We start from the raw sequence: 23,162 nt of genomic DNA, 5'->3' as shown, positions 1-23,162 counted from the left end.
TATAATTGAAATATTGAAAAGGAAATTGATAGTTGGTTTGAGTGAAAAAATTTAGTTTTGAAGGAAGCTAGGAATTCTTTGAGGCAAAAATAAAAAAGGAAAAGAATGCATTTTAGGCATGAGGAGAGATGAAAGATGGAATATTGAATATGGTGACACAAGTAGAGAGATTTGGTGGGATGTCTAAAAAACCCTGGAGCCATATTGTGAAAGGCTTTAAAAACCACACAAAGGAGGTTGCATTTTACTCAAGAGGCAAAAGGGAATCCATATATTTTTTTTTTTCTTTTGAGCAGGATGATATAGTTGGATCTTTTCTTTAGGAATCATTATTTGGTGGTTTTGTGAAAAATGGATAAGAGAGGAGAGATCATTTGGGAGGAAAGATTGTGGAAGGACTGAACTGGAGTACTGTCAATATAAGTGGTGAGGAAAGACAGTTATTTAAGAGAAACTGAGATAGAAACTCTTAAGTTTTGGCTGCTAGTTATATATAAAGAAGAGAAAAGAGTCAGGGTAGTAAACATGAAATGATAAGAAGGATCATGGTGCTTTTAACAGAAATAGACTTTAGGAAGAGCGAGGGATAGGTTTTAATGGAAAGATGATGAGTTCTGTTCTGGATATGAAGAGTTTGAGTTGTTTATAGACAGTTGGTGATGTAGTAGGCCTGCAGTTCACAAAGGACTGGATATATAAATCTGAGAATCATCTACATAGAGGTCATAGTTGAACTAATGAAGAAGGTGCTAAGACATGGAGGGGTAACAATTATCACTAGTAGAGGAAAGTAGTAGCACTGGTTAAAAAAATCAGAGCTCTTTTGAAGAATTGAAATACTACATTTCTGTATATATATATATATATATATATATATTCTTATTTCTCATACAAATGATTTTTCTATAGAGGCAGCTAAATGGGGCAATGTATGGCATGTTAGATTGGAAATCAGGAAGATCTGAGTTCAGATTTAGCCTTTGACACTTTACTGTGTGACCCTGGACAAGTCATTCAGTCTCTGCCTCAGTTTTCCCAATCATAAAATGAGGATGATTACAGTAATCTATATCCCAGGATTATTGTGATCTGAATGAGATAATTTTAAAGAGGTTATCATGGTTCTTGATATATAGTAGATACCATATAAATGCTTATTCCATTTTTCTTCCCTTTTATTATTATTATTTTTGTTTTCAAATTGGAAGGGATTTGGATTTGTGATTTTGTTGTATGTGCAAACTCCACAGCCCTTTTGCCGATTAAAAATCTTAGAGAGTTGCCTTGGGAACTGGAAAATAAAGTGATTTCTCCTTGGTCACAAAGCTAGCATATGTCAGAGGGGGAATGGGAAGGCAGTTTCTGATTCTAAAACTGGCCCTCGATACACTATGCCTTGTGAATTCTCAAATGTTGGATAAATAAATGTATTCATCTAAATGTTAGTAGATGTATATATTTATGTGTGTATATGTATATATGGTAGTGGGTGTGCCGATTGTTAAATTTTCAGCATGAGCATTTATTTATACCTTGGAAATTGGCAAAAGGTATAAGTGGACCAGGTTTTTTAGTTTTGTACATTGTCTAAATTTTAGAAAGTAATTGAGAAAAGGTAAATAATGCAAATTAAATTTGAGTGTGTCCTGAGTTCAATTTTTCCTTCTTCTGGAGAATCTATTGTTGAACATTTATCAGCACATTATTGCATTTACACATTTTTGAGGAAGTCTATGATACTATATTGGTATAGGTATGAAGATTGCAATTTATTCATATTAGAGGATCACCTGGGACATTGAGAAGTTAAATGACTTGCTCTGAATCACACAAGTAGGATGTAATAGAGGATGGACTTGAATCCAGGTTTTCCTGACCATCTATTAAACCATGTATAGATTTAGAAATTCATAATTCAACAATATTTATGTTATATTCTATTTTTATTTTCTCAACATTTCCCATTTACATTTTAATCTGAATGTAGAAGTTTGATACCACTGTCTTCCATCATTACATGTACATTCATATAGAATCATGAAAGTCTTATAGCTGTCTCCTTGTGACACTGACCATTCCTGTCACATGTACAGATAGTTTTGTATCTAATTTTCACTGCTACTCACATATGTTGGTTTTCCTTCCCTCAGCTGATCTGTAGAACAGAAAAAGAGTAGGTATTAATGAATCTCATTAATTAATATCAGTAAAATTATGGAATACTGGAGATTAAACTTATACAATTTAATGGGACTTGTTTACTTTATTTCTCACTTCTTTAAAAATAACCTTTTTGAATCCTGTGTATAGGACCCGAGAATGGCAAAGCACACCTTTAATGGACATTAATTTATTAATATAATTTGTTAATATAATGAGCAGCTAAGTGGTTCAGTGGATTGCCAGACTTGGAATCAAAAATACCTGAATTCAAATCCAACTTCAGTTACTTTCTAGTTGTGTGACCCTGTGCAAGTCACTTAACCCTGTTTGCCTCAGTTTTCTCATTTGTAAAATGAACTGGAGAAGGAAATGACACACCACTTCAGTATCTCTACCAAGAAAACCCCAAATGGGATTACAAAAAGTTAGACATTAAATAATAATAAATAATAAATAAAAAGTTAGATTAAATAATAACAATATAATAATAAGATATATTAATACAAATTATATGGGGGAGATTCGGAAGAAATGAGTCTTCTCATTTGTTAAAACAAATATTATAAATATTAAATATAAATTTTATATAAATATAAAAATTATAAATAACCTGAGTTGCGACAAGCATTTTTTGTTTCTTTTTGTTTTTTAAGTTCACATCTGGAAGCTTTATTATTTCAGTGCCCTTGGAACTGCAACACGTTTTAAATAAGTGTGGGCATGTATACACTCTAGCTTCCTCCGAGAGCTATAAAATAACTCTTTATTAGACTCCTTTGTGTGTTTGCTGCAGGCCCTTTACAATGTTACAAAACTTAGGAACAATTTCCTTGCTCCATTGGTACATTTGTCAGTCTAACATCTCCCTCCCATCTTACTATGATGAAGTCACTCTTTCTACAAGGCAGTCTTTTGTTCACTTAGAAACAGCCTCATTTCAAGCATCTCCTTCTCCTGCCTTTCCCCACCCCCCCAAATAAAAGATAATACAGACAATTCTAGCTGTGCCTAGCTCCCTTCTTGGTGTTTCAAACAGTTCCCATCTTAAGTGTGAAAAAGGAAATATTAATTTTGAAGCCAATTCAGCAAGTGGTTGAGTTTCATTTTGAAAAACAGCTTGATTGAATTGATGGCAGAGTAGTTATTACCAGCCATGGAGATGGGATACCATTTATCCAGGTAACTGTGTCATTGCTAAGTAACTAGTATAGACTTGCTTATAACCAAATTATTTATGTAATGATAGTGGGTCCTGCAACCAGGACTTTCTGTATCCTTTCCCCCAACATTTTTCTTTCGTTTGGAAGCCTTGAGATGCAAGAGACAAGAGGTTAATAATTTACTCCACTTTAAGGTAGACATTGGGTGAAAATAAAATGAGTCTTGATCTCATTATTCCATATCTAAACGTGAGAACTTTTTAGGCTACTATAACAGGACTATGCTACATATATTATATATGTTTTTATATTAATATATAATAACAGTAATATATTATAGTACTATAATAGAAGAGCTGTAAAGGACTTGCAAGGCCATCTAGTCCAACTCCTTCCCTTTTACAGATGAAGAAACTGAGGCCCCCAAAAGGTTAACTTTCTTGTGGTCACACAGATAGTAATTGGCAGAACTGGAATTCCAATCCAGTTCTCCAACTCCAAATTCAGTGCTTCAGTCTTAAAGAGATTTCTTAGGTCAGGGATCTGTAACTGGCAGTTCAGAGTCCACTATGAGACCTTGAAGCTTTGTTTGGTAGATCTCTAAGTTGTTTGCTATGATTATAGCACCTCTTCTGACAGCTTGTACTCTTCACCCCTAGTAGAACCCCAAACCAAAAATCAAAGCTATCAGTTGTAACCTCCCTCATGTTTAAGGATTTAATTGTCATAATCACCACCCCTTTGCTAACTAACATCTAGATTTGAGGACATTAAATGCTGCTTTTCCATATTACTAATGCATTATTGTTGAAGTTGTGAATTGTTCTAATAATTCTGGAAAGCAAAATGAAATTATTGAAAGAATTGTATGATAGAAGAGTGATGATAAATGTTTAACAACAAGCCAGAGGGAGGAAAAAATAGGTAAAACACACTTTTAAATTTAATCTGCGTTCTTGACATTTTCTTAATCACTATCTTAAGTCTAGACAATCAACAAAACAACAAATCACGTCTTTTTTTTTTTTTTTTTTTAATAGATTTCACAATTTCCAAGGTGTAATTATGCTCACACTGAAAATTTAACAACCAGCTAATTCTAGCACACCCTTGGGCCCATACCTTAAACACCAAAATATTTAAAGCCACATTCTTTGTAATAGCAAAGAACTTACAAATGCCTAGTGACCATCAAATATCTAAGCAAATTGTACAGATTGTTGTAGGTTGTGATGATTGAGATGTGGTTGTATTAGCCAGTGTTTCAAGGGATCTAGGAAATTGTTCCCAGGTTTTATAACATAGTAATGGCCTTGGAGGAAATGTATAAAAGAACCTAATAAAAAGTTATTTTATAATACTACAAGAAAGCTGTAAATGTAGGATAAGAAACAATGAATATGAGGAATACAGAAAAGCTTGGGAGTACATTCTATGAAATGATGTACAATGAAATATACAGAACTAGAACTATAGCATACATGATTATCACAACAATATAGATGGGGGAAAACAACTAAACATGAGAACTAAGTACTGTTTCATTAAAATGATTAGTTTTGATTCTGAAAAGGAAATATGAGGGTGCCTCTTCCTTTCTTCTTTGAAGGAATACTGCAGATGCTAGGGAAATGGCAGAATATATTAGAAATGAGGTGATTCAAAGGGAAAAGAGATCAATAACTTTTCAAATAGTAGTTAACTAGAAACTTTAAGGACCCTAGTCTTAGGTTAACTATAAAGAATTTTTAGCATTTTGATATTATAATGCACTTAAATAGAAGGAGAATGGGCTAATTTGAAATCAAACAAACCAAGGATCCCACAATTAATTTTTCAAATCTTTTTCCAGTTTGATTTATTTAAAAAATATGTAACAAAATAATACTGGAGTAAATAGCTTTGGGGACTTCATAAGACTTCATTATCATAAGTATTTATCTAACTGTTACCTAGTTGTTAATGACCAGGTTAAATTTTCTTTCTAATGTAAAATTAGTCAAAAACATTTATTGACCACTTTCTGTGAGGTGGAATAAAACTGCCATGGGGATGCAGATAAAGGTAGATGACAGCTTCTTTTCTCTAGGAACTCCCATTCCAATGGGAGGTAACAGAAAACAAAATAATTATACATACAAAATACATAAAGCATAAATGGAAGGAAATCTCTGAGGGAAGATGCTCACAAGAAGGGGAGTCTTGGCCAGAAGGATCCTTTACAAAAGATAGGATTTGAGCTAATTTTTGAAGAAAGTTGGAGAAACAGGATGAAGAAAGAAAGGGGAGGATAAGGAAGGAGGACCTCTAGGCATGGAGGAGGGGATGAAATATAGACCATGAAATGGTAAAGAGTTGGGAGAGAAAGTTTTGAATTTGAAGAACAAACTGCCAAGTCAATGTTTCTGGTAGATCTTTTGTGGAAAGGAGAGGCAGGAAGGATCCAGGGTTTAAAAGCCAAGCAGGATTCCACATTTCATCTTGAAGGTAATAGGGAGCCACTGGAACTTATTGAAGTGGGGGGAGGATGGGTTACATGGTCAGCTTTATACTTTTTGGGAAATTACCTTGGTATTTGAGTGAGAGGAAGGGTTAAAATCAGGGCTGGGGGGAAACTTGAAACAGTTATCTGTCTGCTAGTAAGACGTGATGAGAACCTGAACCAGGGTGCCGTCTCCCCCATTCCTTCAGTGGTAATTGGCTGCGACAGGGATTATTTGAAAGTAAGTGTTTGAGCAGCTGGCAAGGGGACTTTTAGGAACTGCAAACTGAAGGTAGTGTCAACCAACCATGTATGCCAGCAGTCAGAGGGATTGCAAAACTTCACTAAGTCTTGTCCTGCTGATTTGGAATTGTTGGTCCTCCTGAAAGGAGCTAATGTTTCTCTTTTCAATACTTCAGAAAAAAAGGGTACATTAAGCAAAGTAGTAAGGTAAACATGATATAAAGGAAAATGTTTAACCTGATTTAGAGACTGGTTCTCCACCTCCCCTTGGAGAGCTTCCGGACCCAGGATCCAGTTTGAGTTCTTTGTACCTCCCCCCTGGGGCGCTCTGACACTCTCTGTTTAGCAAGTGCTCAACTCACCGTTTGTATTCTGAAGGCCAAAGCTTTCATCTATTTGTAGAAAACAATGTGCTAATTCTAACCCGTGCTTATCTAAGGGACGTCCCTTTCCCTCTTTGGGTTCCCTAGCTGACTTCTCCCTTCTGCGGCTGCGACTTCGTGGGTGCAGGTCTGCATGGTGTTTCCCTCCCTCCTGCACTGCGTTGGGTTGTAGCTATTGGTATAAACTCCTTATGGGCAGAGATTTTTGTTTAGTTCTGTTTTGTTTTGAGAGAGACAGAGACACACACACAGAGACTAAGAGACTGACAGAGACTGACAGAAACAGAGAGACAGAGACTATCACATGCACAGTCACAGACAGACAGAGACTGACAGAAATAACAGGGAGGGACACACGTAAACACAGACTGACAGAGACACAGAGACAGAAAGAGACAGAGATACAGAGACAGAGACTGACAGAGAGGAACAGAAATTAACACACAGATTCAGAGACTGACAGATGACAGGGAGAGAGACACACATACACAGAGACTGACAGAGAGAGACAGATAGAGACATTGAGAGAGATGGAGGTAGAGAGAAATTTAGTGAGAGAAACAGGCAGACTGACCCCCCCACACAGAGTACAATTTGGAACTACAAAGACAAAACAAAACTGCATGCATACGCATTCTCTCTCTCCCACCAACACACACATCTCTTTCTAAGAGAATGTAAACTCCTAGAGATTAGTAATTGCCATTTTTACCTCAGTTTAATGTATCTCTTAATGAAGGTGTTTAATAATTGCTTGTTGAATTGAATTAAACGAGGGCCTAGTCAATAGAAACTCTAACTGCAAGTTAGTCATTTGCCAGAATTATAATGTATCTATTGATATACTAGGTGTTTCTAAAGTCTTAGTATTGTTTTAACCTTTACACAAGCTTCAAGATGCATTAAGACTTTGGGAACACTGCATAGTTATCTATGTAAGTTATAAGGAGACTTTTTAATTAAGCCTTTGTGGAAAAAAAAAATCCAAATGAGGTCACCATTCTCTCCCACTATCAAAAAACCTGCCCACTTGAAATGAGGAAGAGAAAGAGAGACACAGATCAAGAGAGAGTGCTTTTAGAATAGAGTCTGTCAAGAGTTTTAGTGCAGATTTAAGCTAGTAAAGGGAACCTGGATGGTACACTGGGCAGCTAGATTGAGCAGTGGATAAAATATCTGGCCTGGAATCAGGAAAACCTGAATTCAAATCCTGCCTTGTAAGGGCCCTTTAAAGGGGCGGACACAGTGCATCGGGATTGAGGCCCAGAAGTAATTTCTGTGGATATTAGGACTGCCCTTGGGCGGGATCCTGGCCATATTGAGATAGCTTCGTAATGGGTGACTCTCTCGCTGATTGGCTGTGTGTATGACCTCACAGGCCCTATATAAGCCCACTGCAGGCAGCAACCGCCCTCTTTAACCTCCTGCTGTTCACCCTGGCTCCTAGCCTGGGTGGCCAAGCCAAGATGGGTAGCCGAAAGAGGTAAGGATTTTGGTAGTGAACACATGGGTCTTCTGACCAGGTGTTCACTAGGGAACCAACAAGTCAGGGCATCAGTTAAGGCATTATGTGAGTAGGTATAATAAAGGCTTTTAAGATTACACGTGGTTGTTCTTGAGTGCGCTACCGGTTACTAAGCTATAGATTCAAGAGATTGTGGCCAGAGACCTTAGAAGGCCTCAGAGGAGGCGAGCCGGGTAGAGCTCACACTGCAAAGGACAGTGGTCAAAGGTACTCTGGTGGGTCTAGGACAGACTAGTAATTGTAACTGCCAGGAGAGCACGTTACAAATGGCGCCCAACGTGGTGGACGCATCAGGAATTATCAGGTTTTGAAAATATTTAATATTCAGAATTAAGATTCTGAAAGATCCGGTAGAAACGCCACTTAGGAGGGAAGACAGAGAAGCAATATGGACCCAGGTAACTCTGGGATCAGACTCAAGGACACAGCTGAACATAATGCTTGTATCAAGAGGTTAAAGAGCCAGATGGAAGATCTTTTAACAAAGATCACCACTGAAGAACAGCAGGAAGCTTGTAATCAAGCTCCACAAAGGCTATCCCCACACCCAGTAAATAGAGCTAGGAGAGGGAGCAACCTAGAGCTAATGCGATTGTATGACAGTAGAGAGTATAAAATGCCACAGCAAGAGTTGCTGGAATTGCAGGTTAAACTACAGATTGAGCTAGAGAAAGAAGAAAAAGCTAGGTTACTACAGATAGAACAGGAAGAGTTCAAACCAGTGGCTGAAACTAAGGAAGGAAATAAACGAACCACATGGACTTCAGTTGTAGAAATTCTTCTTAGCGTTTTGTTGGTTTACCTTGTGCATTGTTGTTTTAAGGAATTTATTGATTACTCTTTCATTGAGAAGAAGTTTAGTTCTTTTTATGTGCAAAGCTCAGGTTTGATTTTAAATCAGCCTTTGGGGGATTTTCCAATTCTTCTTCCCTCTGCCTCACCTTCTTGGGCCAAGGGAGAAGGGGGAGGAGGAAAAGGAAGGGCGATAATACCATCAGCACTGCTCATTAATCCATTCAAAACTCCTGTGTCTTCATTTCAAAAGACAGGAGTAGGCTTTATGCCCCAAGGCAAAAAGGAATTGTGGGGTATTGAGTATAATCAGAAAAGTTTTGAAAATACAGTTCAGTTAATTTCTAAGAAACCTTACAGGGATAAGACCTTGCAGTTAGAGAGAGTGGAGTTTTATACTTATAAAACTGCTAGGATCGTCTTTGGAGAGTTGAAACTCCTCTTTTCTTACCTCGTGGATTTTCCACTTCCACAGGTGAGCTTGATTTCCCAACCCCCTACGGGTACTTATAAAACAGTGTTTATGTCTAGAATGGGTTGGAAAATTGCTGTTTTAATCACTAGAATAAATAGACAGTGTGTGATCTTTGACCCAGGAGGAAAATATCAGATTTATTGATTCACACTCCTGGAGTACAATTCGGTATCAGAAACTCAAACTTTGATTTTTAGGCAAAAGAATTCAGGGATATAGCCAGAGTGTTCTAGTAAAGTCATTACTGCACAGACTATCCCCAAGATCTCTTCTAAACAAGAGAAGGGAATTTTGGGATATGTGATTGCTTACAATTTTAAATTTTGATTTTACATTTTTAAACACTTTTGATTTTACATCTTCAAAGTATTTTGATTTTACATTTTAAAGTTATTTTGGTTTTATATTTTTAATCTATTTCGGTTTTACACTTTTAAATTATTTTGGTTTTACATTTTTAAATTCTTTGCATTTTACCTTAGCAATGCACTTCGGGCATACACAGAAAGTGCAGCTAAGTGACAGACTGACTTTTGTCTGACTTGTTAATCTTTTTGACAACAACTTTGTTTCCACTGTGATGTGGAAAGGCCTGGATGGCATTTGGAAAGGCCCAAGTTGGGCCCCGGGGACATTCCTTCCTAGGTGCAGATCCAGCAGCAGAGTTCATCCCCACCAGAGACATTTGTAACCTGGGGATCCAAGAGAAGGACCAGACAACAGTCCAGAGAGACCAGCCAGATGTCAGCAGCCCTTCAGACGCTGATGGCAGCGATGCCCCTCCTGACCGTGACACCAGAGACACCAGACACAGTTCCAGTGTTGCAGCTGAAATGGACTGTTTCGGGTGATACGCAATATAAAGACTGTAAATGGACAATGGGCCTGCTTGCTTCTCCCGTGGCCACTTGCCATATGGTGGCCTGGGGAGAGGCTTTGCCCTATGCTTTCTATTGAAGGACTATGCTTTTAAATTAGTGGGTGAAAAACCAACACACTCACCTGCCGTTGTTATTGAGACAATGTTACTGGACATGACTTTGCTTATGTGCACCTGTGAAACTAGAATTGTTCTAGAATTGTGAAAAGTGCAATAGAGAATTGTGATAAGTTAGAATTGTGAAAAGTGTAATAGAGAATTGTGAGAAACTAGAATTGCTCTAGGATTGTGAAAAGTGCAATTGAGAATTGTGATAAGCTAGAATTGTTCTAGAATTGTGAAAAGTGCAATTGAGAATTGTGATAAGCTAGAATTGTTCTAGGATTGTGAAAAGTGCAATAGAATTGTGATAAGCTAGAATTGCTCTAGGATTGTGAAAAGTGCAATAGAATTGTGATAAGCTAGAATTGCTCTAGGATTGTGAAAAGTGCAATAGAGAATTGTGATAAGCTAGAATTGTTCTAGAATTGTGAAAAGTGCAATAGAGAATTGTGATAAGCTAGAATTGCTCTAGAATTGTGAAAAGTGCAATTGAGAATTGTGATAAGCTAGAATTGTTCTAGGATTGTGAAAAGTGCAATTGAGAATTGTGACAAGCTAGAATTGTTCTAGGAGTGTGAAAAGTGCAACAGAAAATTGTAAGAAACTAGAATTGGTCTAGAACTGTGATAAATGTAACTAGAATTGTGACAACCTACCTACTGATATTTGTTAACTAGAATTGTGATGTTTTACCTTGTTGACTTCCCACCTCAGTGTTGACATCCTACCTCATTGGCATCCAACCTCTTTGGCCTATTATCTCGAGTATGACTTTGATGAATGGGTTGAACACTTGGGCCACTGTTGAGCCTGGTTCTCATTGTCATACTTCTGTTTACTGATCTGCTGCTTTGTACCTCCTTGGGCATAACACTCTGTCATCTCATGGACCAAGTGAACTATAGCTGGTGCTAAAAGTTTAGCTTGGTGAGATGTGCGGTTCCCGCAAAACAAGAGAAAGGGAATTGTAAGGGCCCTTTAAAGGGGCGGACACAGTGCATCGGGATTGAGGCCCAGAAGTAATTTCTGTGGATATTAGGACTGCCCTTGGGCGGGATCCTGGCCATATTGAGATAGCTTCGTAATGGGTGACTCTCTCGCTGATTGGCTGTGTGTATGACCTCACAGGCCCTATATAAGCCCACTGCAGGCAGCAACCGCCCTCTTTAACCTCCTGCTGTTCACCCTGGCTCCTAGCCTGGGTGGCCAAGCCAAGATGGGTAGCCGAAAGAGGTAAGGATTTTGGTAGTGAACACATGGGTCTTCTGACCAGGTGTTCACTAGGGAACCAACAAGTCAGGGCATCAGTTAAGGCATTATGTGAGTAGGTATAATAAAGGCTTTTAAGATTACACGTGGTTGTTCTTGAGTGCGCTACCGGTTACTAAGCTATAGATTCAAGAGATTGTGGCCAGAGACCTTAGAAGGCCTCAGAGGAGGCGAGCCGGGTAGAGCTCACACTGCAAAGGACAGTGGTCAAAGGTACTCTGGTGGGTCTAGGACAGACTAGTAATTGTAACTGCCAGGAGAGCACGTTACACTGCCTCAAATACTTAATATCTATGTGACCCCAGGATTGGCATTGAATCCTATTTACCTCAGTTTTCTCATCTGTAGAATGAGCTGGAGAAGAAAATGGCTAACCACTTCGGTATCTCTGCCAAGAAAACTCCAAATAGAGTCACAGTTAGACACAACTGAACCACAATAATAAGAAGTTATTAAAGCTTAAGTCTGCACTAGGGATTTTGGGATGTTTTTTATAAGAAGTGGCAGTCCATAACAATTTACTCATTATCACCTGTATGCTATGCACTGGGCTGGGTGTGATACTAAGATAAAAATAAGCAGCCTCTGGTCTAAAGCAGCTTACAATGTGTTAGGGAAGACAACATGGGACACAAAGATGTATACAATTAATGCAAAGGAAACTTGGGTGGGGGAGAACACTAGCAGCTGGAGGTATTAGGAAAGTGGCACTTGAAATAGAGTTTTGAAGGAAACTTGACATTGTAAAAAGTAGAGATGGGGAGAGTGCACTGTAGCTACTAGACCCGCCAGTGGCCAGTTTGAAGGCAATCGACTATTCAGTCAACAAGCAAAGGTCTCCCACCACATCTTCAGTCTTCCTGTTCTATGTCTTGTCTTTGGACCCAGATGGCTGTGGAGGAGAAAGTGAGGCAGGTGACCTTGCCCAGCCCTCCCTCACTTAAATCCAATTCACTTGCCTGTCATGGCTTGTCACTTCCCTGATTTACTGGTCCCTTTTAATACTGAAGGATAAATGACAACAAAAAATTTGTTAAAGCACTTATAATGTATCTGGACAGCCACTGAGCTAAACAAAGGCTGGGAATACAAATACAGGGCAGAAAGGAAGATAGTTCTTCCCTCTGGAGGAAATGAGAAGCAAAGTTGAGGAGGGGGAAGATTAGGAATACCTGTGCTTGGTAGTTAAGTCTGATGAAGGCTGACCGGGACCAAGCCACTTAACTTCTCAGCCTTAGTTTCCTCATTTGTTGTTGTTGCTGAGTTAATTGGGGTTAAGTGACTTGCCTGGGGGTCACATAGCTAGGAAATGTTAAGTGTGTGAGGTCAGATTTGAACTCAGGGTTGCATGACTTCAGGGCTGGTACTTTATCCACCGTGCCATCTAGCTGCCCCCTAGTTTCCTCATTTGTAAAATAGGATAATAATAGTGCTGTTGTGAACATCGAATGAGATAATAAGGGTAAAGTTCTCTGGAAATCTTAGATTACTATGTAAATATTATGCAGAAATGATTCTTAAGCAATAATAACAACTAACATTTATGCAGTACTTTATGAATTAGTTATATTTTCAAACACTTCCCAGTGTTGGGTAAAAGATGAAGTTATATTTATTAACTGCTTTACACAGGGAGTTTAGGGAGTGTGGGAAAGTGGAGTGGAAACAGTGACTTGTTCGCTTAAGGTTCAGACTGAAATTTCATAGATGAACACACATCCTCTACAAATGTAGAATCAGCAACTCATTGGCAAGTTTTCATCTTGGAGAGCTGGCTAGGCGTGGTGAGTGTTAAATGGTCACACAGGCTAGTCTGAGTCATAAGCAGGACTAGAAATTTGAACCCATGACTTTCTGACTCTAGGATGGTCTTATCAATGAGAGTACCCTGCCTCTCATACCTCATTTTTATCTTACCCAAATGAAGTCTGCAAATTAAAATGTTAAATTATTGTAAAGAAAAACATCATTTTGTGATGATGTCCTTGGAATGTTATAACAATGTGCACAGATTCTTCACTTTCCAAGGTTTTGTGGTGGTTCATTGATTTTTCAGTCACATCTTACTCTGTGACACCATTTGGGGTTTTCTTGGCAAAGATACTGAAGTGGTTTGCCATATCCCTCTCCAGCTCATTTTGCAGATGAGGAAACTGAGGCCGACTGGGGTCTTGTTGAGGGTCCCACTGGTACTAAATGTGTGGAACTGATTTTGAACTCAGGTCTTTGTGACTCCAGGCAGTACCACTTTGTTGCTCCATTCCCAAGGATTTAGGGAGTTTTAGAAACAAGAATGCCTGATTAGCCCAGTCTTATAAATAGCTATTTTCCCATTGTTGTTGGTTTGCTTTGTGTGGAGACTAAAACCTCCAATTGCCCCTCACTATTCCTGTCCTCTCCTTATCTGAGTACTCAACCTTGAGTATTTGGCAGACTCTTCATGTGCCCCTGCTGCCCAATTTGACAATTAATTTTCTTCTGAAATGCTCATATAATGTGGTATGTTCAGGCCAGAGAAATAAGATTTCACTCCTGCTTTGTGTGCTGTTTGTTTTTCATCACAGCACTAGTATGTCTGTTTGAGGATACTTCCTCTCACAGGTGCCCCCCAGACCTATGGGAATAAAGACTCATGTCCTCATTAGCAACTTTATTCATAGACTTTAAGGTTTGTTACTGGTTTAAGTGCAAAACCTTTTTTGTCTACATTGTTTTATTTTCCAAGGTTATTTTTATGGAGACTGTAAATCCCTGCTTCAGGGACTGTTTATTGCCTTGTCTCGTGGGGAAGATTAGATCCTCTTTCATAATCAAAGGAGGATTCTATAAGGCAAAGGTTGTTGTTTTTTTTTTGTTTTTTTTCTGTTTTGTTTTGTTTTGGGGTATGGCTAACTTTCCTGAAGAATAGGACAGAAGGAGTTTTATTTTTTCAAATCAGACTCTAATAAAAGTAGCTTTATTTGGTGTAAGCCAGCTCTCCAAACTTTGTGATTTTAAAGCATTCTTTGTTTTGTGACTCCTTCCTCTCTCCTGAAGATTGAAAGATTTCGATTTTGATTTTTCTTAGAAGAGAGCTTGGGCTATTAGACAGAAAAGGAGGACTTATAGTCTAACTGTGAGACCAGCTCCTCCTTCTTTCTATCAAATGCCATCTGAGTGACTGGACAAGTCACCTTAATAGTCAATGTCCTCAGACAGCTGTTACAATAGTTATTCCTTCCACATTGCACCTTTCCCCATTGTGATTTGCATATATCGTGGGCAAGATATTAAATGGGAATTTGGAGGGAGTTTTGTGGCAGCTGCTGGCAACACGGAGATGACAGAAAAAGTTTAGAAATTCAGAAATGCGTAACACAAAAGTTTACAACACCTCATAAAAGAAAAAGAAAAATTCAGACTTCTTTTGAAGGGAGGACCAAAAAAGTTTACACCGATTTTCCAGATCTCTGGGGCACTGATCCTAACAACATCTCCTCCTCCCAACACAAAACACACACACACACACACACACACACACACACACACACACATACACACACACAATGTAGAAGGAATAATTGTAGTCATAGAAGAGTTGTCTGAATAATGAAGTAAGTAGTCCTACTCGTTCCTTAAACCAAAAAGTGAAATCTTAGTTATAGAATATAATTTCCCCCATTTATTTGAATATAACACTGGTTAATTACAGTCATACAAATTTGCTCTGATATCTTTCCCTTCCCTTCCTATTTTCTCTCTCCTCTCCACACCATCATCCTAGGTATTCATTGTGCTGTGGAGTGAGGTCTTGGTGGTCTTGGGCATCTTGTTGGTTGCCCAAAGTCTGCTACAAACTTTTCTTTCTTTCTTTCTTCTTCTTCTTCTTCTTTTTTTTTTTTTTTTTTTGAGGCTGGGGTTAAGTGACTTGCCCAGGGTCACACAGCTAGGAAGTGTCAAGTGTCTGAGACCAGATTTGAACTTGAGTCCTCCTGAATTCAGGCCTGGTGCTCTATCCACTGCTCTACCTTGCTGCCCCTGCTACAAACTTTTCAAAGAAATTTTCAGGGATTCATAGGTCACAGTTGCTGACACTGCTGTGCCCTTCAAGGCCCCAGATTTAGCCCTTTCATTGTTCTCTAAGGAGCCAGAATGAAAAATGGCAGCCTCATCCTGTGGATTAGCATAAATTCCTCTTAAAATCATTCTCTCTCCCTAGGAAAGAACACTTTAGATGACCTCTAGCCCAGAGCTTCTTAAACTTTTTTCTGCTTGTGTCGTCTTTTCACCCAAGCAATTTTTATGTGATCCCCTTATATATAGGTATATAAAATAGGCATACAAATCAAACATTTACTGATAACAAATCATAATTTCATGACTCCTACATTTAGTTACTAACTTTTGGCACTAGTTTTTGTTTTAACTAAAGCTTTTTATTTTCAAAACACATGCACGGACAATTTTTTAACACTGACCCGTCCAAAATTCCATGTTCCAAACTTCCCCCTCCTTTTTCCCACCCCGTCCCTTAGATGTCAAGTAATCCAAAATAAGTTATATATGTTAAAATATATGTCAAATCCATTATATATAATTATAAATTATATATAAATATTCATATTTATATAACATATTATATATTTATATACATATATAGGATTTAACATATATACACATATTTATACTATTTTATGTATATTTATATATAATTGTATTTATTATTTATATATACACACATATTTATATATTATAACATATCTTTATATATATACATGTATACATGTATATATATACATATACACACATTTATACAATAATCTTGCTGCACAAGAAAAAACAGATCAAAAGGGAAAAAATGATAAAGAAAACAAAACACAAGCAAACAACAACAAAAAGAGTAAAAATACATACCCAGTTCCCTTAGTCCTCTCTCTGGGTGCAGATGGCCTTCTTCATCACAGATCATTGGAACTGTTGCTACCAATTCTTTTGTGACTGTAAGAATATTAGATTTAGAGTTAGAAATCTGGGCTTCGAGTCCCATCTTTGCCCCTTATTAACTGTGATCTCAGCCAAGTCTGATTGATTCTCAGTTTCATTAACTGTAAAAATAAAGATAATACTTAGATTTTCTGTTTTATAAGATTGCTAGACTTAAATGTGAGAATAAATAAAAAGACATTTGGCATCTGCAAAATACTGTAGGAATTAAACTCTTGTTATGCAAAAGGTTTAAGGAACAACCAACAGACAAGTTTTGGGGTGATAGCAAGGGAAGCAATGTGAAATCATACTAGAAAGAGTTTGGAACAAGATTATGGAGAGATCTGTGACAAATGAAGGAGTTTGTTTATCGTAGACGCATTAGGGAACTATTGAAACTTGAACTGGGAATTTCTTCTGCTTAATGACTATCAATTTGGCAGCTTTGTTCAGGAGGCAATAGTGAGGGAAAAGACTATAAGCAGAGAGGTCACTTAGGAGTTTGTTAGGAGGCTCCTTGAGGGAAAAAAGGGGGTACATCTAAGAAGGCAGACTCCATAGGTACTGGTACCTGATTTGGAAGTTGGGAATGAAGACGATTCAAGAGTTGAAGATAATTTGATGATGCCCTCAAAAGATATAGGGAAGTTAGGAAGAATATATATGCTTTGTATATATGGTAACTAGATGGCACAGTGGGTGGGAGTAGTCAAGAGGACCCAATTTCAAATGTAGCCTCAGATACTAGATGTGTGACTCTGGGTAAGTCACCTAACCCTGTTTGCTTCAGTTTTCATTTTCTCCTCTGATCTGCCTGGGTTGCTGTGAGGATCAAATGATACAATATTTGTAAAGCTCTTAGCACACTGCCTGGCATATAGTAGATGCTTAATAAATTCATATTTCCTTGCTTCTTTTTTTTGTTTGTTTTGTTTTAAAGGAGCTAGATGGTACAATCAACTAGGCACTGAATTCAGCAGACCTGAATTAAAATCTAGTCTGAAATAATTAATAGTTCTGTGATCCTAGATAAGCCCCTTATTTGCCTCAGTCTCCTCATCTGTAAAATGGCACTGCCTCCACTCCTCCATTCTAGTATAGTCCTGAGAATTGAGTGAGATAGTGACCATAATGTGCTTAGCACAATGCTTGACACATACTAAGTGCTAGATTTTGTTGTTGAATTCTTTCAGTTGTATCTCATTCTTGGAGACCCCATTTGATGTTTTCTTTTTAAAATTTTCAATATTTTATTTTTCCAAATACATGTAAATATAATTTTCAAGATAAATTTTTGCAAGAATTTTCTGTTCCAAATTTTTCTCCCTTCCTCTCTTATCTCTCTCCTCACCAAGACAGCAAGTATTTTGATATAGGTTAAGTATGTGAAATTCTTTTAAATGTAGTTCCATATTTATCATGTTTTACAAGAAGAATCAGACCAAAATGGAAAAAGCCACGAAAAAGAATAAAACAAACAAACAAAAAAGGTGAAGGTGCTAAGTTTTTTTCGATTTATATTCAGTTTCCATAGTTCTCTCAATGTAGGTGCCATTTTCCATCCCGAGCCAATTGGAATTGTCTTGTATCAACCCACTGTTGAGAAGAGCCAAGTCTATCACAGTTGATCATCACATAATCTTATTACCGTGTTCTGCTCATTTCACTCAAAATCAGTTCATGTAAATCTTTCCAGGGTTTTCTGAAATCAGCTTGCTCATCATTTCTTAAAGAACAGTAATATTCCATAGCTATCATATACCATAACTTATTCAGCCATTCTCCAATTGATGGGCATCCACTCAGTTTCCAGTTCCTTGCCCCTACAAAAAGGGCTGCCACAAACATTTTTGCACATGTGGGTCCTTTTCCCTCTTTCATGATCTCTTTGGAATATAGACCCAGTAGTGACACTGCTGGATCAAAAGTTATGCACAGTTTTATAGTCTTTGGGGCAAAGTACCACCATTTGTGGTTTTCTTGGCAGTGATGCTGGAGAGGTTTACCAGTTCCTTCTCCAGGTTGTTTTACTGAGGCAAACAGAGTGAAGTGACAGTTAGTCAGGGTCTGAGGCTAGATTTGAACTCAGGAATATGAATCTTCTTATTCCAGGTCTATTCCATCCCTTGTGTCACCTAGCTGCCCCAAATGCCATAAATGTGTTATTAATATCATCATCATTACCATCATCATCACTACGGTATTCTGTCTCTTGCCTCCATATTTTTGCATAATCTGTATCATAGGATTAAAAGAGTCTTCCTCCTAGACTGCCTCATCAAACTTCCAGCTTTCTTCAAAACTCAGTGTAAATACCTCCTTCCTTTAAGTCCTTTTCTGTTTTTCCAGTTCTTAGTCTACCTCCTTTCCCATCAGCCCTACTTCAATCATGGGATCGTAGGATCATAGATCAAGAATTGGAAGTGAATTTAAGAGGTCTACTCTCATTCCTTCAGTTTACAGATGAAGAAATGAAGGCATAAACATACACATAAAGCTGCTTGCCCAAGGTCATTCATGTAGTAAGTAGCACAGTCCAGATTTTGAACCCAGATCTGGCTCCAAAGCTAAATGTGTTGTATCATGCCAGTAGAGTGTAAGCTTCGTGACAATAGGGGGATGCCTTATTTTTTCATTGCTTGGCACATAGTAGGAACTTAAACACATGCTGATTAAGTGACTGATATCCAAAGAGAGGGGTAAACAATTGTAATGGGCCCTCCATCAGTCCTCACTCTCCATAAGCATATATCTTTTAGAATTCCCTTCCTCCCTTCTTTTTTTTTTTATACCTTTCTTTTTCTGTCGTAATTCTCTCACTTCAATCAACCATCTGTCCATCAACCAATATTCCATGCACAAAAGCTGCTGTGGTCAAGGCACATCTGGGCAGTGTTGGAGACACAAAGGAAAAATAGGAAACAATTCATGTTCTTAAAGAGTCTACGATCTATCTCATTGGCATGGGCACAAGAAAGTGAGGGATATAGAAATGAAAAGCTGCATAATCATAAATGCCAAATGAGAAGGGAGCCCAAATTACAGTACAGCTAGAGTGGAAAACTCAGAATCAGGCAGGCCTAGGTACGAAGCATCAGATACCTATTAGCTGCCCCATCCTGGGTAATTCTCAGTCTGGGTTTTCTCATCTGTAAAATGGAAATAATAATAGTGCTTGCTTCTGAATAGAGCATCAAGCTTAAAGTCCAAAAGATCTACATTCAAGTCTTGCCTTAGATAATGATTAGTTTTTGACCTTGGGCAAATCCTTTAATCTTTGTCTCAGTTTCCTTTTCTGTAAAATGGGGGTAATAGTAGCACTTACCTCCCTGGGTTGTTGTGGGGGATTAAATGATATAATATTTGTAAAGTTCTTCACACAGTTCTGGTATATAGTGAGCACTATATACATGTAAACTAACATTATTATTATCATCATCATTATTACTTCCCAGGGTTGTTGTGAAGTTCACGTGAGTTTCAAATTTGTAAAGCATTTTGCAAATCTTAAAGTACTAAATGCTAACTATTATTTTTACTATTATGTGGGCCCCCTTCCTTTCATTGTAGGGCACAGTACGGTTACTGGAAGAGGGGATTGTGGAATAGGAGTTACTGAGGTAGCGTGGTGGGGTTTGGACTATCCTGCCAAGTTTGAAGGACTCAGACTTTACATTTATGGATCTGGGTGACCAAGAATTAACTCGACACATCTTGAGGTCATCAGGTCTTGTCCAGTCAAATCTTAGGGACTTTCTTGCCTTTTGAGTTTTCCTAAATTTGGGGTAGGAAATCCTAGTAGATAGTAATCCTATCTTGAAGTATTTGTGTGGCATATGCTTTGGGGGCTGGACATGGAAGGACCAGTGTCCTGCTAGCAGCCTTTACAGGTTACTAATGACATTGGTGACCACAGAGGTTGTTGACCCTGGCCTCTGGGACTGTGGGCCATCTGCACACAAAATTGGACAATGCATCCATCCTCTGGCAATTTTCTGTCATCTCATAGCTCAAGTAAGTTTCTGGTTTACTTCTGAGGAAAAGGGAAGTACCATTAAAAATAGGTGGTTTAACTGGGGGTAGGGCAGAAATCCAAAAATATAAGTTGGTAATCACAGTAAAAAAAAAAAAGAAAGAAAGAAAACTAATGTACGAGGGAAGAGGGAGGCCAACACCAATGGCCAACCAAAAAACCTTTTTATAGAATGAAATGGAAGCCCTGCTCTTTTGTTCTTTCCATTAAGATCATTGCCAGTTTTCCTTTTTAAGCCCATTCAATTATTCTGAGTTTTGCCTATCTCTTTACTTGAATTGTATCTCATTAACAAGGCACACTTTTCATTACTTTAAAATCATTTGGATGTTCCCTTGGTGATTTAATTATTGGCAACTTTTTAAAATGCATTTGGAGACAGATCAATTTTCAGCTGTTTCTAGACCATGAAAAGGGAATTAAAGAATTAAGAGAATTAACTTCAATAATTCAAGCTTACCTCACCTCAAAGCCCAGCCCCATTCTCCCTAAAAATTTTAGATGAATTGGTCATTGCATCTTTTATGAAAGGAGTAAAGATAAGATGCTATTATTTCCATTTTAGAAATCAAGAAATTGGAAATAGGTTGAGAAATTTAATCAGTCCCAAGTATATTAAAAACTTGAAGGTCCAGCTGGAGACAATTAGCATTTTATATTTTTTTGAGCTCTTTAGGTATTTTTTTTAATGCTTAAAAGCAGCTGTATCATTCTTATTTAGCTGCAAAAATATCAATGCTTTTTGCTTATTTTTGACAGGAAATATATTGAACAACTCTACTGAAAGCTTGATTGTGTGATTTTCCTTGGATGTGGATTTGCGGCTTTATAATGTGAATCAAGAAATATAAGATAATCTCGACATTTTTCTCAGGAAGAGAAAGCATTTTTCTTATTATGTCTTTTCTTTGCAGGGATCCGCTTCTCCTGGACCCAGTGATGGAATATGTGAAGGTATGTCATGATGATCATAAGTCAAATCATGTGTATGGTATGATTCACAGGTTTCCAATTCCAAGTGAGTGTTGCTAACTAAAGCTGCAGTCGGATGATGAAGAGGAAGCTGGTTCTGCAATTTAAATCTATTAGAGTAATGATTCGTGTCCTCTACCAGTCCTTCACGTCACCTTGATACTTTTCTTTTCTGGAGGGAAAGCTCAAGAAAATTTTCTCCTGTTCTTTTGTATGACTTTCCTTTCAGAGCTGCTGAGTCTCTTTATTTTGAGTGATGAATTTTTCCTTGGTGGCATTAACATTCATCATGTAGGTATTTTCCCTATTATCAGAAAGATTCTTTCCATCCTTTTTCATTTTTAAGGTCTGCCATTATTAAGACATCTTAGGATGTCAATAATTCTAATTTAAATAATCAGGCTATTTATAAGTTGCATATTCTACTTATTCCTACCTACACATAAATGGGCTACTGAAGTAAGCAGAATTAAAGATATTTTTATTAATTTGTTACTATTATTTCCCTTAGAATTGATGTCATTCCATTTTTCAATTACTGAAGGACAGGTTTTTCCATCTGTGGATTATTTAGAGCAGGAGTTGGGGCAGGGTACCTCTGAACTGATGGGGAAAAAATTACATATTATCTTCATTGACTTCTTATGTTTAGCTTTTCCTTCCATTACAGAGGAAGGGAGTGAACTACAGAAATATTATCAGTACTTGTGATTTTGTCACAATAGAAAGAGAAATCACATCCAGTTTCCCATCATATTGTTTTTGCCAGAAATATTGTTTGCATGCATAACTACTTCAGAATCACTAGTAACTAAGATCTTCTTGTAGATTTTAAGTGATCACAGTCCAGTTTTCTTACCATTTTATTATAGTTGATTTTCTTTATAATCTTGTAAGAAAAAATTTAAAATTTCTGATTTCTTGCTTTAATGTAGTTATTAGAGGGCAAAGGCTGTGGCTGGTGGATGTCTGGAGGGTGGTTTTGGTGATGGTGTCTGAAAGGTTTTGCTTTAAAGTCATGAGTTTATAGGAGGCAGCTTTACCCAGTGGAGCCTGTATCATTTACATCACTCTTCAGGCTGGCCATCATTCAGGCACTGATCCTGGCTGGGAATTGGAAGGCCATGAATGGACTCTGCAGAAGGGGCCAACTGGCTATCCCTGATGAGAGGGAGGATGCCATCCCTGAAGAGACAGGGTGATACTATCTGAGGGAAATGAGGACGTGTCCTGGGAAGAGGGATCAAGTTTGATTCTTTGGACTTTGGGCCATTTTAAGAATGTCCTGCCTGGACTAAATGCCACCTGGGCCATGCCAGAGAGCACATAATCTTTGTGAAATACACATCAGATAAGGGCTTCATTACCAGAGCCAAAGTCATCATTCTAGGAAGTAGATGCAGATCAGCTACACTTTGATTTTATTAAATCCTTATATTTTTAACATGGCTTGTGCTTGGAGGAAGATAGATGGTGGTACATTTATTAGAATGGTCGACCTGGAGTCAGGAAGGCCCGAGTTCAAATTGTCCTTCCCTGAGAAAAATTGAGGCTGTTTAACAAAAATTCCCTCTTCCCCACCTCACTTAGACAACTTCTGCTACTATTTCCTCCTTCCCTGCTTATATAATGAGGTTACTCTTCCCTTTGCCAAGGCACACTTCTCCCCTTGATCCTATTCTAGCCCATCTTCTTGCCTCTACCATCCCCATCCTCTC

At 37.9% G+C, this 23,162-nt stretch overlaps 1 protein-coding gene across 2 annotated transcripts in view; it reads left to right on the top strand.

Annotated features, from left to right (window-relative positions):
- Positions 1-23,162, top strand: part of BCAR3 (BCAR3 adaptor protein, NSP family member) — a 169,866-nt gene that overhangs the window by 26,784 nt on the left and 119,920 nt on the right. For both annotated transcript variants that reach the window (XM_074262716.1, XM_074262717.1), the window contains exon 3: positions 21,387-21,426. In XM_074262716.1, coding sequence (XP_074118817.1) covers positions 21,387-21,426 — 40 coding nt within the window. The remainder of the gene's footprint in view (positions 1-21,386; positions 21,427-23,162) is intronic.

Source organism: Sminthopsis crassicaudata, chromosome 4, assembly GCF_048593235.1.
Source record: "Sminthopsis crassicaudata isolate SCR6 chromosome 4, ASM4859323v1, whole genome shotgun sequence".
NCBI lineage: Eukaryota > Metazoa > Chordata > Mammalia > Dasyuromorphia > Dasyuridae > Sminthopsis > Sminthopsis crassicaudata.
The sequence above is the reverse complement of the archived record's forward strand: the minus strand, read 5'-3'. Positions and strand labels throughout refer to the sequence as shown.